Below are 15,732 nucleotides of genomic sequence, written 5' to 3' on the forward strand. Positions count from 1 at the left end.
TATGGCTTGGGAAATCATCACTTCTTGAGTCAGCTTATGGGACTGAGTTAGGCCCAATGTCCATTTCTTTAACAGTGTCTAGTGTCTGGAATAACTGGACATGAAAAAGCATGAGCTAAACATGTCTATTTATTTGGGATGAGTTAAGGGAGATAGGAGTTTAATAAGTTGAAGCCAGTCTCCTTCATTATTGAGAAACAGTTGAAAAAGCAACAACGGGCATTCTTCTTCTTACAGCTGTCAATCTTCTAAGTGATACTGAGCCGATGCAAGACCAAACTTTGAGCAGTCCAACCGCTCTTAACAATAGATTAAGCACTCTCGCTTATTATGTCTTACTACTCCTAGTCCCACAATTATCTCGCACCATCAGTGAATTCTTCTGTTCTCCCATCTTAGATTATGGAGATAGGATATGGTTAACGAGAACTACTTTATCTTCTAGTGGTACTTGGGAGCTTATTACTCTGCTCCGAGTAAAAGTATTGTACATTGCAGGGGTATACACTGATCCAGATGATCAGATTGATCCACATGAGGCCCATCTGGTGGATGGATATATTTGTCCTTGACTATCGTGATACATTCTTTTTATGCTTCAACTGTCTTTTCGCGGCTTCTCTTATCCATGGCAGTTGTCCATTGCTGTCCCCTTCGTCAATTGGATATCAAAAATCTGTTTCTTCATGGCTATTTTGATTATGAGGTGTATATTGAGAAACTGTGGGCTTTGTTGCTCAAGTAGAGTCTAGTGAACTCAAACGCGATTATGACGATCTTTATAAGGTTTAAAACAATCTCTTTGAGTATACTTTAGCAAGAGTAGCAGATGTACAGAAACTGATCACTATGTCTTCTATTAGTGCTCGGCCTCTGATTTATTCATCTATTTGGTAGTCTATGTAGAAGATATAGTTCCATAGACAATAGACGAGCGCTCTTATAAGTTCAAGTATCTCTCTCAGCATTTTCATAATAAAGGATTTTGACGGCGGAAAATTTTAGAAAACATAAGGTTGTTTGTGTCAGCTGGTGTTACATGTGTAAGGAATCGGGAAGAAGTGGATCATCTTCTCATACATTGTGCCTTTACAATGAGATTATGGTGAGATATGCTTCGGTGGTTCAGAGTTTGTGGGTTATGCCAAAATCTGCGAAAGATTTAATATTTTGTGGGAGAAGTGGGAATAGGAGGAGAAGGCGCAAGGCATGGAATTTGGTCCCTCTTGCGTTGATGTGGGTTATTTGGAATGAGAGAAATAGGAGAGCTTTTGAGAGGGTAGAGTCGAGTTTTTCTCCAGTGAGGAATAGTCTCCGGTCTCTTATTTTCTTTTGGTGCACCCATAAAATCCTTAGTTCTACAAACGGATGGGTGGACTTTTTAGAGAATCAGATTTTGTAGTTTCTTTACCTTTTGATATTTTCCTTTGTATATGGCCAACTCGGCCTTGTTTATGAATGAAATACAATTACCTTATCGGTAGTAGTAGCAAATAAGCGGGTTAGGTCAGACATAGGTGGGATGAAAATGGGTCAACATACCATGGCTAATAATTCGACCCACCCATATTGCATATGGGTAAAAATGGGTTGGTGACAAAATGGTTGGGTAAAAGACAGGTTGACGCAGGTTGACGCATATTTACCCATATTTTTATGAGTTAATGTTTATATCTGTGAGAAATAATGGATAAAAAAATATTATTGAATTGTGTGTCTACATAATTACATTGACACCCTATTTATAGACACTATATTACAATCTTTTTCCAAGTAGAATTTTGTATATTATTGCTATTCCTACTCATATTCTAACACTCCCCCTTACGCTGGTACATACAAGTCATATGTACCAAGCTTGTTACAAAAGTAATTAATATGAGGACTGGTGAGAGACTTGGTGAAGATATCTGCAAGTTGAACACTTGACTTTACAAATTTTGTAACAATATCTCCCAAGAGCATCTTTTCTCTGACAAAGTCACAATCAATCTCTATGTGCTTGGTCCTCTCATGGAACACTGGATTAGATGCAATATGAAGGGCTGCTTGATTATCACATACAAGTTTCATCTTACCAGTTTCTCCAAATTTTAGTTCTCTCAGCAATTGCTTGATCTAAATCAACTCGCAAGTTCCTGCAGCCATTGCTCGATATTGTACTTCGGCACTAGATCGAGCAACCACACTCTACTCCTTACTCTTCCAGAACACCAAATTACCTCCTACTAAAACACAATATCCAAATGTAGAACGTCTATCAGAGCGTGATCCTGCCCAATTAGCATTTGTATATCCAATGATATGCTCATGGCCTCGATCCTCGAAGAGTAGTCCTTTACCTTGAGAAGACTTTATATATCGCAAAATACGAACTGTATCCCAATGACAATCACAGGGAGAAGTCATCAACTGACTTACAATACTCACAGAAAAAGAAATGCCATGTCTAGTCAATGCGAGATAATTCAACTTTCCAACCAACCGTCTATACCTTCCAGGATCACTGAATGGCTCCCCCCTATCCTGGCAGAAGTTTAGCATTTGGATCCATAGGAGTGTCAATGGGTTGATATCTCATCATTCCTGTTTCCTCAGGAATGTCAAAAGCATACTTGCGTTGAGAAATAACAATACCTGAGCTGGACTGAGCAACCTCAATACCTAGAAAGTATTTCAATCTGCAAAGGTCTTTAGTCTGGAAATGCTAAAAGAGATGTTGCTTCAAGTTAGTAATACCATCTTGATCATTGCCAGTGACAACAACATCGTCATCATAAACCACTAAATAAATACCCATATTTAGTTCAGAATGGCGATAAAACACTAAATGATCAGCTCCACTACGAATAATGCCAAACTCCTAAATAACAGCGCTAAACTTTCCGAACCAGGCTCGAGAGGTTGTTTCAAGCCATAGAGTGACTTGCACAATCGACATACAAGGCTACTAGACTACCCCAAGCAACAAAATCAGGTGGTTGCTCCATATAGACTTCTTCCTCAAGATCACCATATCGAAAAACATTCTTAATGTCCAACTGATAAAGAGGCCAATCACGAACGACAGCCATAGAGAGAAAAAGACGAACTGATGCTACTTTAGCCACAAGAGAGAAAGTGTCACTATAATCAAGCCCAAATATCTGTGTATATCCTTTGGCAACAAGGCGAGCCTTCAGCCGATAAACCATACTATCTGGACTAACTTTGATTGTATAAACCCAATGACAACAAACAGTAGATTTACTTGCAGGAAGGAAACAAGCTCCCAAGTACCACTCGTATGTAAAGCAGACATCTGATCAATCATAGCCTGTTTCCTTCCTGAATGGGAAAGTGCTTCACGTGTAGTCTTACGGATGGAAATAGAGGACAAAGATGATACAAAAACATAATGGGGTGATGAAAAACAATGATAACTCAAGAAAGTAGGTGGGTTAGCATTACAAGTGGATCTTATACCTTTTTGAAATGCAACTGATTGGCTCTGAAGAGGCAGGTCCGCAGTAGGGGAAGCGTCAAGCGCATGACATAAATCATCCAGGACTGATGCTTGACGTGGGCAGCGGTGATAAGTCAAAAATGGTGGCACTGTAGCAGGAGATGGAGAAGTAACCGTAGGTTACTCAAAGATTGGTATAGGTAAGACTTGAGGTATAGGTAAAACCTTAGAGATATTAAGATGATCAGAAGATGTATAGTAAGGTTGAGATTCAAAGAATGTGACATCAGCAGACATAAAATAGCAACCAGACCAGGTGAATAGCATCGATACCCTTTTTGAACTCGAGAGTAACTAACGAAGACACATTTGAGCGCACGAGGGGCTAATGTATCTTTCCCTCGGGTTAAGTTATGAACAAAACATGTGTTCTCAAAAACATGAGGGGGGATAGAGTAGAGATGTGACAGAGAAAATAGTATGGAATAAGGAACCTTATTCTAGATCGAAGATGATAGCATTCTGTTAATGAGATAGCAAGATGTGACGACTGCATCGCCCCAAAAACGCAGTGAAACATAGGATTTAATGAGAAGAGTGCAAGCAGTATCAATGAGATGCCTATTTTTCCTTTCTACTACACCATTCTACTAAGGAGTATATGAGCATGATGTCTAGTGAATGATTCCTTGATAAGTCATAAACTCCTAAATCTGGGAGGATAAGTATTCTAAGGCATTATCACTACAAAAAGCACGAATAGAAACACCAAATTGATTTTGTATTTCAGCACAAAAACTCTTGAATATAAAGAATAACTCGAAACGATCTTTCATCAAGTAAACCCAAGTAGATCTTGGAAAATCATTGATGAAAATAACAAAGTAACAAAATCCTAAGGGTGAATTGACTCTACTAGGACCCCAAATATCAGAATGGACTAATGAGAAAATAGACTCTGAGTGACTCTCAATACTATGTGAAAATATAGCACAAGTGTTTCCCAAGTTGACACGACTCACAATCTAATGTGGATAGACTAGACAAACTAGGCACCATCTTTTGTAGGTTGGATAGACTTATATGTCCCAAACGTTTATAAATAAGGTCGGGAGGGTCAGTAGTGGAGCATGCTGTGAAGGAATTTGAGGAGGTAAGATGGTAAAGGCCTTGTGATTCATGTCTTATGCCAATTGTCTATCCCGTTTTGCAGTCCTGCATTATAAAAGAATCATCAAAAAAAGTTATACTACAATGAAGGGCATGTGTCAAACGACTAACAGATACAAGATTAAAAGAATTAGGGACATAAAGAACAGAGTCTAAAGTGACAGAAGATAGGGGTTTGGCTTGTCCAACTCTTTTTGGCTCTGATCGGATTCCACAGGTTGGTTGAGATCTTCCAAATCAACCGTTCCGTCGTCGATTCTTTATAAACTTTGACATCTGAGTTTCTGATCTCCTCATTAAAATTCAGATTTAATCAGGAAAAAGAAATATTGTCGGAATTTGGCTGGAAAAAGAAGGCTCGCCGAATATAAGACCTAATAGCCGAAAGTTGCACGGAATCAACAATTAATCATCTCAACATCCTCGTAACGAAGAGGCGAGGCTACTGAAAAGAAGAAATTGCTGGAAAAGTTGTCGGAAGACACTGCTCGTGCCGGCGCGTGGACTGATGCGCTTGCCGGAGAATATCTTCAGGCAGCGCGTGAGGGCGCGTGTGAAGCCTATTCTCGGCGAGTGTGACTAGGGTTTGCTTGCCAGGAAGTTCCGAACATGATGGTGGTGTTGATTTGTTTTGAAATAAACCGACGAAAAATATATTTATTTGGACAACGGCTTCTATCACCGAAAAACGAGGCAGTAACGTCGGAATGATATTTTTCTCACGAACACATTGATACCATGTGAGAAATAATGGATAGAAAAATATTATTGAATTATGTGTTTACATAATTACATTGACACCCTATTAATAGATACTACATTACAATCCTTGGTGGGGGTTTTATTCTTGTTATGATCCCGTGTTCCATGTTTTATTACGAATCTGTGTGTTTTCCTCTGTTTTCTAATACTTATGGGTGCCGTATTTATGTTATGTAATCTAGTTCTGTGCTTTATTATGAGTTTGTGTGGTATCTCGTGACTTGAGCCGGGGGTCTATCGGAAACAGCCTTTCTACTTCTTTAGAGGTAGAGGTATGGACTGCGTACATCTTACCAGTGGGAATACACTAGGTTTGTTGTTGTTGTTGTATTCCTATTCCTACTCATATTTTAAAAACATCCATTACATTCGAAGTCAAAGTACAATTCTCGTTGTTAAGTCTATGGTTAGTTCCTGGGTCAAGGTAAGAAATCGGGAGTCAGGTCTCAGGTCCGGTCTCGAGTCGATTCTTGGGTTGGGGTTAGGAGTCAGGTCAAAGAACGAGGTTAGTTATTGGGTCATTTCCAAGATGGGATCGATATTCGTGTCTAGGATTGTGGTCGAGTAGGGTTGGAGTCGGGTTTCTAGGTCTCGAGTTGGGTCAGGGTTCTACATCCTTTGTTAGGGGTTGGGTTCCAAGTCTAGAGTAAAGACTCGATTCGATTCTTGGATCAGGGTTGAGAGCTAGGTCCCAAGTCCAAACCCTCGAGTTGGGGTCAGAAGTTAAGTCCCGCAACGAGGGCTACGTTTGAAGTGGGGAATGAGGTCTCGGATCGATTTTTAGGTTGAGATCAGGAGTCAAATCTCAAGTCAGATTAGACCTCAAGTTGAGGTTGGGAGTCAAGTCGAGAACTAAGGTCGTGGTTAAATCCCAGGTAGGGAGTCAAATCTCGATTCCCTAGGTCAAGGGCTGGGATCTAGTTCATGAGTCAAGTCTCGAGTTAGGATTTGGAGCCATGACGAGATCAAGGTCGGGTTCAGAGCTAGGTCTTTTATTAGGAATGGGATCATAGACAAGGTTTCGAGCTGGGGTTGGAAGTTGGGTATCGAATCTGGATTGGGATTAAGGTCAGGATTGGGAGTCAGGTTGGGGTTAAAGATCAAGCCTCGATAAGGGTTGAGGGGTTAGTCTCAGTAGAGGAGTGGGATGCCGGGGTTAAGGGTAAGGCCGAGGGCAGGACGGTAGGGGGTAAGAGCTAGTGGCGGGTTAGGCAAGAGGATGTGGGCCTAGTGGAAGGATGGGATGGTAGGTTGAGAGGTTGCGGGTCAAGGGTTGATGATCTAGGACATCAGGGTGATTTAGCTGGTGGTTGTGGAATGGTGAGGTTGAAAGAGAGTTTGGAAAAACTTTTCCTTAATGAAGGAAGGTCATTTTCCTTAAATTGGAGGAAAATAGGTTCATTTGAAAAATATTTTCCAAAACACTGACAACCAAACATGCGAAAATTGGAATGAAATTGTTTTCCGTCATACCAAAAACACCCTAGATGTTCCCTCAATTTATATATTTTGTCCATGTATACTCATGTGTACTCATATTCAAACCGATCAAATATTGCCTAAAGCCTAAATTTTACCCATTTAAAAATCAATCCCTAACCTATTAAAATATAGATGGGTTGTGCGGGTTGATTATTATGGGCTCATTTGACCAACACTAGGCATAGGTAAATCACAATATTTCCTAGGTACTGAAGCAGTTCAATCCTTAACAAACATTGCCATTTCACGATGGGCGCATTTAGACATTCCCATTTCACAGTGGGCATATTTAAGAAGATAGGGACGACAAACTGTAGATTTTAGTAATCCTAATCATCAACTTTTAGTCAGGTCAAGGGGAGCACGTCATGATCTCAGGAGGGAACAGGGATCAATTGGGAAGTTGAATTATATCACTATAAGTGTTGCTTCTCTAAATGGTGGACTTTCTGCACCCTTTGGGTTTTTTGAAGTTGAAAAATTAATAAAGAAGCGGAACTTGGGCTAACTCAACTCTAGAAATCTAGCTCATGAGGGAAGGATAGCTCAAGACCTTATAAAGAGACTGTCCCCCACCCCCTAAAGCACTAATGTGGGACTAAACTCTTCCTCCCCCCATATCTAAATCGTGGACAATAAAAAAAGGTGGGGTGCCAACATCAGGCAAACAAGAAACTGGGATAAGCCTAGCTCTAATACCATGATAAAGAAATGGGCCTTGCGTCTAACTCCACTCCAAAAGCTAGCTCATGAGGGAAGCCCAAGAAACCATCTCACCCCTAAAGAACCAATGTGGGACTCAACAAAAGTAAAATTAGGATGGAGCTCAAGGCAAGCAAAGAAAATCATATGCAGAGGAAGAGTAAAAATAACGGGCAGCCAAACATATGGAGTTTAGCAAACCTGATAATATAAATAGGCAGCATAAAATAGAATTAGAAGCGGCATTATGGCCCACAAAGATATAGTGCTGACGGCTCCAATCAGAACAAAAGTCGAGAGCAGCTGCCACAATTGGCTGAGACACACATTACCAATATTTGCCACATTGCGATCAATATCTCCAAGATCCTTTGCAAATCTGTTGATTATGCGTCCAGATGGATTAGTGTGGAAGAATACCATTGGTGCTCGAAGTATTGAATGCAGCATGGAGTCATGAATCCTTTTAGCTGCATTGAGGCTTGAGATAATCAGCCAGAAGGAATTTGCCAGCGTTACAATCACCTGTAGAAAGTGAATCTGAATGAGCATACTTTAATTTATATTCATGGACTTGAGAGTTAAACAATACTCCTCTGAAGAAACATAATGACATTTAGGAAATTGCATATTGCTTTGTCTTCATTTTCAATTGAAAAGTTAAAGTACTAAGCTAATGGAGGAGCTCCCTGATACACAAATATATTACTGGGCTTCATGCTTATTGAAATAAATTCCATAGCACGAAAGTTTCTCCTATGGATAGGGCTAGGTGCCCATCTTTAGACGTAAGGAAGACAGGAAAAAGAAAAGTAGATATAGCACAGCAACTTGAAAAATCAAGGATGATCACCAATGATTGCAATTAATTAAGGTAGGAAAGTGCACTCGCACCTGACTGAACGACAAAGTAGCATACACCAAAATATAAAATCCAGCTCCATTGCTCTTTGAGGAACTTGCTTTTGTCCAGACACTTAGCCAGGTGCTACTAAGAACTCGAAGGATTTCAGTCAATGTGTAGCAGACACACAGTATCAGGACAACCCACAAGCCTCCCAAAGCATCTTTGTACCTGAAAAGGAAATTTGAACAAAAGCACATTTGAAACTATAAGCTAAGAGTTTCTAGTATACATAGTTAAATAAGAATATTTTCTTGAACCTTCAGGGGTTGGCCTGGTGGTAGTTGGCTTGAGCCTTGAGGTCAAGGTCTCAAATTCGATTCCCACTGGGTGCAAACAATTTCTGAGGGCCATCGGACTGGGTGAAACCCTGAATTAACCGTGGTGCACTTGCGGGAAACTCCTTGCCGAGGGCCTATGCACCCCTGGGATTAGTCGGGACTCGAAGAGTCTCGAACACCCGGTGCAAGTCAAAAAAAAAAAAAAAAGAATATTTTCTTGAGCCTATGATGATGAACAAAACATTGGAGAGTTACTCTGTTACTTTTATATCATCTAGACAAGTGCAATGAAAACTTTTACAAGGGTGATATGGTGAAATCTCCCTTAAATATATTATAAAAATAGTCATATTTGCCCCTTGGTTAAAAGTTGAATGGTATTTGTTAGATATTTAGGTTAGATATGATTTTTATTTGGAGATGAATTGTTCTTCTATCAAACCAGGAAATCAAATCAATTAGATTCATCTTGACCAGATTAATTTCCTGATTTGAATGAGAGATTGTTCTCCACCAAATCAGAAAATCAAATCAGCAAGTTAAGACTTTTGTTTTCTATTTTTTAGCTAGATACAGTGTTGCAACAAGTTTCATAGTTCAAGCTTTGATATAAGGTAATTTCTTCTTGTGATATCATTGATTCCTTTCGGATATTCTTTAGAAGGCGATTAGTCTTCACATACTAATTGTTGTCTTAAGTTACTCATAAAGCAGTGAGATCCGAATCTATTGTTTTGATTCATTATCTCAAGTAAAGGTGTTATATTTCTTCTCATAATCTATATGTTGTTCCTCTGACCTTGCCAAAGCTTTAGAACACTGCGTTCTTGGAAATTTGTGGATTGTTCCTTCGAATTCCCATATCTTTATTTCTCATATACCAGATTCATTTATATTTTGCTTCCGCACATCTAATACTCAAAACTCTAAAACTGGAATCTCCCTGACCTTGTTGCTATCACTTACAACAACAAAAACAACAAACCCAGTGTATTACCACCTAGTGGGGTCTGGGGGGGGTAAGATGTACGCAGTCCATACCTCTACCTCTAAAGAAGTAGAAAGGCTGTTTCCGATAGACCCCCGGCTCAAGTCACGAGATACCACACAAACTCATAGTACAGCACAGAACTAGGCTACATAACATAAATACGGCACCCATAAGTATTAGAAAACAGAGGAAAGCACACAGATTCGTAATAAAACATGGAACATGGAATCATAACAAGAATAAAACCCCACCAAGTAATTCCCTACACTAGCGACCCAAACCGGCCCGTCTTCTGCCCTAATTCGCGTCCTCCAGACCTTCCTATCTAGGGTCATGTCCTCGGTGAGCTGTAACTGCTCCATGTCCCGCCTAATCACTTACATTAGACAAATACCACATCAGAATGGGAGAAGAAAATTAACGGTTATACAGAGCGAGGTCAGTAATTCAATTTTGGGACGCCTTTTGGGCTAAATAACAATGGGAGAAAACCATGAGGCCTCAAAAGTTGCGTTAGAGCGGACAAAACCTTGGCAGTCGAGGCCTAGCCGTTATATGTGGTATTGGAGCCAATACTATTAGCATGATGGACAACTCAAAGATCATGAATTAATAGTGAATATTATATATATTAATGTAATTATATATTGTAGTATATTTGTAATTACAGAGATATGATGTAGTAATCAAAAAGATAGAATAGCATATTATAAGGGATACAATAGAGGGTTCAAAGGGATAGAGTAGCTGATCTTTAGGAATAGGAGAGGCGGATTTTTGGGGATTAATCTTTGAATACTTTCTATTTAATAGCAAGACTCTCAACATTGAGAGGCATGCAGTACAAATTTGACAAGGTATCAGAGCCTTCTCTTGGCTGCCTAGTTTCGAAGAGTCCATCTTGGTTCATTTCAATTTTTTGAAAATTTTGGTTGTGTTGACGATTCAACAACATCTTGGACTTTTGATCTTGGTCATTCTAGTTGTTTTTTTGAGTCATAGTGTTTCTCGTTTTTATAGCTATTCAAGAACATGGTTTTGCATCAATTTGAATCCTTCAATGTTCATTTCACTGGAAAAAAATATTCTTCTTAGGAATTTCAATTTCAATTATTTGTCATCGGAAAAGAACTACTAAAACACCTTGGCTTCGGACCTTTAGAAAATTTCCGAAGTTTGAGTTTCTGGACAACATAAGGATTGAGCATACTTGTCGTATGCTAAGATACTGTTTATGGCCCCCCCCCCCCCTCTCGTATACTAAGCAGTGTAGTTTGGTTGCACTCTGTCAAAGGTACGAGTAGGCACCTTACTAGTCGTATATTAGGGTACGAGGTGTACGTTGTGAACTCGTATGATACCCTAAGTTTGGTCTAGATGATTTTGACCAAGGTACGGTTCTAAGGGTACTTCTCATATGACTTAGTCCTTCGTGGCCATATGTCGGTCAGTATGAAGGTCCGAGATGAGGTTTAGGATACGAGACAAGGGTACCACTCGTACCCTAGGGTACGGTTAAGGGGTGTGTGGTCATACCCTCCTACAGCCAAGCTTTTAGCTTTTAAGTTGAGGACATTTTGGACATTTCCCACCCCAAAACCCTTACGTCCCCACGTCTTATAACATGTTGTGCCTCTCATAACACAATTTTGAAAGATCAAACATTCCAAAAACAGTCTCTAACTCTCTCTTGAATATTGGGGCTAGGATTTCTACAAGTGTTCATCTAGAGGCACAAGAGTCAACTTTCTCTCCGTGAATCTTTGTGAATAAGGCATATGACTCTTCCCTCATTGTTAGTTCATAAATATCATGTGTTTTTAAGTGTGATTTTGATTCTTAAATGGTGGTTTTGGAAACCAAAATTGAGGGTTTTGTTGCATATGGATGAGCATTGTTTACTCTTGGTTTAACTTGTGTTTATACATGTTTTTGTGATGGTGTGCACATATGGGTGCTTCGTAATTGTGGTTTAACAAATGGGTCATGGGTTACCCTAAACTTGATAGTTTTTACTTTGGTTTTGGACTTGGTAAAGGTATGCCCTCAAAGTGTTCGTGAAAATACCTAATGAACTAGTCACATGATGAATTGGGCTTTGCATTAATGTTTGGTATAAGAATGCTAATGAAGAATGTATGATTTTATAAAGGTCGTGATGACCATAAATTGAATTGAAATGCGTTTTGAACTAAGGCATTGACCTAATGGATATGAATGGTTGGTAAACGGTTCTGTGAAGGCCTTGTTGGCCATGTAATGATATAAATGATAACCTCAGTGGTTTAGTTGGTTATGTTGGTTTTAATAGAGATGCGTTAGAGAAAACGCAGAGAGTTTTTTTTTCGTAAAATTGTGTATTTTATTGATCATCAACTCCTCGTTAAATAGTGTTATTACAACAAAAAATAGATTAAACTTACCATAAAAGAAAACCTATTTGCTACCAAAAATAACATCAACAACTAATCAGTTTCATATCAAAAATAAAAATCCTAATTTGACTAGGAGTTGTATGTAAAAAATTGGAGAAAAATAAAAAAATAAATCACGTGCATTATTCCTTAAAGCAACTTTTAACACTCCTCCTTGCTTTAGGAAATACAAAATTTTGATCTTCTGCCTTGGGATCTCTACACTTGATAACCGAAAGTGACCTTGCGAATAAATCTGCAAATTGATCTTTTGGCTTGTAATGAACTAAATTCAATTCTTGTCTTTAATGCAAACCTTGACTATTAAATCCTTTTGGCATGTCTTCCTGCTTTGTTTGCATCTTGATTTTGAATTTACCCATTTTATTTTTCTGAAACATAGATAACTCCTCCATTGCTTCAATTCTTTTAGGAACATTGAAATCACCTTTAAACCTAGGAGGTTCACATATTGCTTGTGCTTTTTCAATTAGAGGATCATCTTCTAATTTTTTCAGCCTATGATCTTTTTCATGTTCTACAGAAACATCTTCCGTTAGATCAAATAAGAAATGTTTACTTCTCATCTTAATGTTTAAAACTTCTTTTCCAGCACCATCATTGATGAAGCAATGTTTGTCCTCAAAGGATACTTTATATCCTTTTTCTACCAATTGACAAATACTCAACAAGTTTTGATCAATATCAGGTACATAAAGAACATCTGAAATTGCTTTATTACCTAAACTTGTTTTGATGACAACAGTTCCTTTTCCTTCAACAAGAATCTGGTCACCATTTTTGATCCTAACTTTGGATATTTCAATAGGCTTTAATTCTTTAAACAAACTCTTGTTATAAGTCATGTGGTTGGTGCAACCGCTATCAATCAACCAAAAATTTGTTGAAACCTTACTTGAGATACATGTTGCAACAAAAAGATGGTCTTCTTCTTCTTCATTGACCACATGTGCATCTGCTTCATGGTTCTCAAATTTCCCTTTGCAAATTGATGCTCCTTGATCCACCAGCATCAATTTGAGGGGGGATGTTAGCATGATAGACAACTCAAATATCATGAATTAATTGTGAATATTATATATATTAATGTAATTATATATTGTAGTATATTCGTAATTATAGCGATATGATATAGTAATCAAAAAGATAGAATAGCAGATTATAAGGGATACAATAGAGGGTTCAAAGGGATAGAGTAGCTAATTTTTAGGAATAGGAAAGGTGGATTTTTGGGGATGTAATCTTTGAATACTTTTTATTTAATGGCAAGACTCTCAACATTGAGAGGCATTCAGCACAAATTTGACCAATACATCCCCTAGTATGGAGATTAGGTAAACCTCAACGATTACATTGGGTTCCTAGAGGGGGTACAAACCATTAGAAATGAAATGCAATATTCCATGCTGGAGCTATTGCACTACAGAAAATAACATTCTCTCCCCACCAGTATCTAGATGCAATGGGAGAAGCATGAGAACAACATAGGGGAATACGTGAGAAAAGTTTGTGCCTAGAATTGTTCTCTTGATAATTAAGTGTAGTAACTCTCATTTTTAAAAATTTTGCACAAAAAATTAGGATTCTAAAATTGTTGAATGACCAAGATATCATGTATGAGTGACTTGATTAAAATTTCCAAGGAAAATGTCTCGAAGCATATACTTTTAACTTATTACCTAATCAAAACATTCCAGTTGACAATACCAGTTTCCCGCTCTTCCTGCCTGATAAGAACAGATTTACCAGCCCTCATTTTGGTTATGGAGGTTACATCTTTTTGGAGCTCATGCCTTATGTTCGGAGATTGTGAACACTCATTGTCAAAGTTTGAGTCATATTCAGTTTCGACAACATGACTTTCCATTTTCCCAGCATTTTCCATTAGCTTTGGAAAAAGTGTGCCATGTTCCAAAAGCTCCTCAAAGGTCCCATCCTCTTTCACCATTCCTTCAGAGACCAAAATGATCCGATCCATCAGAGGTAGAAAATGCAGCTGATTTGTCACAAGCACCCTAGTCTTTCCTTGCAATTCTTCCTTTATACAGTTTTTAAGAACCTGAAAAACCCCATTGCACTGCAAGTTAGATCCAAATTGCATCTAGCACATGCTTTCAAATTGCAACAAGAAGGAAGGAACAATTGCAGTCAGTGGATACTGAGAAGAAACCAAATACTGCAAATTAGCCCAGTACATGTACACGAAAGAGGTTAGTCAATTTGGAAAAATCCACAGGTGGTCGATATGAAGATTGGACATTGATGGAAAGTTTTCTCAGGTAATGCTGATATCCCCTTTCCCTTACTGAAATGGTGTTTTCCAGACATTCATAAAAGATAATTACCTGATGGGCCACATGTGCATCAAGAGCACTAAAGGGATCATCAAATATATAGACATCGGAATTTTTGTAGACAGCCCTAGCCATTGACACTCTTTGTTTTTGTCCTCCACTAATATTCACTCCTTTTTCACCGATTTCTGTAAGGTCCCGACCCTGAATGTTTTAGATGTGTAAACATATCAGTTTCATGTAGACTAACTAGGAAATAGAGAATTCCACATACCACAAAGATATATCGACACAAATACACTACCATCAAATGTACTTAACTGGAAGTAACTCAAGATCGTGGTCCAATGCAGTGACATCTATTGCCTTCCAATATCTTGTTGGTTCAAAGTTGGAACCAAATAATATATTTTCACGTACCTAAAATCCAGTAAGGTAAAGGTAATTGCATTGTTCCATATAAATACACAAACATCACTTATCACATTTTACAAATATCCTCAAAGTATTGTAGTGACTGCAAGAAATAGCATGTTCATGTAAACAGACTTATGTTACAGGCATAAAAAGGATGGGGATAAATTGAAGCTCACAGTGGCATTGAAGATCCAGGAAACTTGAGGAACATATGCAATAGAACCTCTGATAGTGACATTTGCATTGCCTAAGGGAGGAAGCTCCCCAAGAATTGCTGAAATCAGAGACGACTTTCCTTCTCCAGTCCCACCCACAATTGCAACTAGCTCACCAACTGGTATATCCAAATTAATATTTGACAAAGTGGGATGCTCAGACTGTAAAAATAGGAGGTTAAAATTGAATGCATAAAAATTGAAAAAGAAACAAAAAACTCAACCCCGTGACAGTTATACAGGAAAATAAAAATCTCAGTGTGAAAGAACACTTTGAGGAGCTCAGAATGAAGTTCTACCATGAAGTAATTATTTTCAAGTTTTCAAAAGGTAACAATGATATGTAATGGCCCAACCGGTCGTTTTGAGTTCTCGGACCCCATTTCCCTATTTGAGACTTCCAGCGGTACATTTGGTAATTTATGACTTGAGGCATAGATGGGACAGGTCCTGAGAGGTCTGGAAGTGTTTTAGAATTATTGATCTTAAACAAGAAGTCTAAAGTTAAGAGAGTTGATCATAGTCTACATTTTGAGTAAACAAGCTTAGATTCATTATTTGAAGGTTCTGATAGGTTTGTATGATGATTTTGATCTTTTGTGTGTGTTTGGATTGCCCGAGGGTCTCTAAGGTG

The 15,732-nt window shown here is 38.5% G+C and overlaps 1 protein-coding gene across 16 annotated transcripts in view; it reads right to left on the reverse strand.

Moving 5' to 3' along the window:
• LOC107879895 (ABC transporter C family member 12) overlaps nt 1-15,732 on the reverse strand; it is a 119,895-nt gene that overhangs the window by 11,746 nt on the left and 92,417 nt on the right. For all 16 annotated transcript variants that reach the window (XR_007052600.1, XM_047407576.1, XM_047407564.1 and 13 more), the window contains 6 exons: nt 15,060-15,260; nt 14,788-14,886; nt 14,518-14,670; nt 13,852-14,231; nt 8,456-8,636; nt 7,763-8,086 (listed from right to left, as the gene is read on the reverse strand). Coding sequence is in view for 15 of the 16 variants with exons in the window: in XM_047407576.1 (XP_047263532.1) it covers nt 7,763-8,086; nt 8,456-8,636; nt 13,852-14,231; nt 14,518-14,670; nt 14,788-14,886; nt 15,060-15,260 (1,338 nt within the window). In the remaining variant the exon portion in view is untranslated. The remainder of the gene's footprint in view (nt 1-7,762; nt 8,087-8,455; nt 8,637-13,851; nt 14,232-14,517; nt 14,671-14,787; nt 14,887-15,059; nt 15,261-15,732) is intronic.

Source organism: Capsicum annuum, chromosome 1, assembly GCF_002878395.1.
Source record: "Capsicum annuum cultivar UCD-10X-F1 chromosome 1, UCD10Xv1.1, whole genome shotgun sequence".
Lineage (NCBI taxonomy): Eukaryota > Viridiplantae > Streptophyta > Magnoliopsida > Solanales > Solanaceae > Capsicum > Capsicum annuum.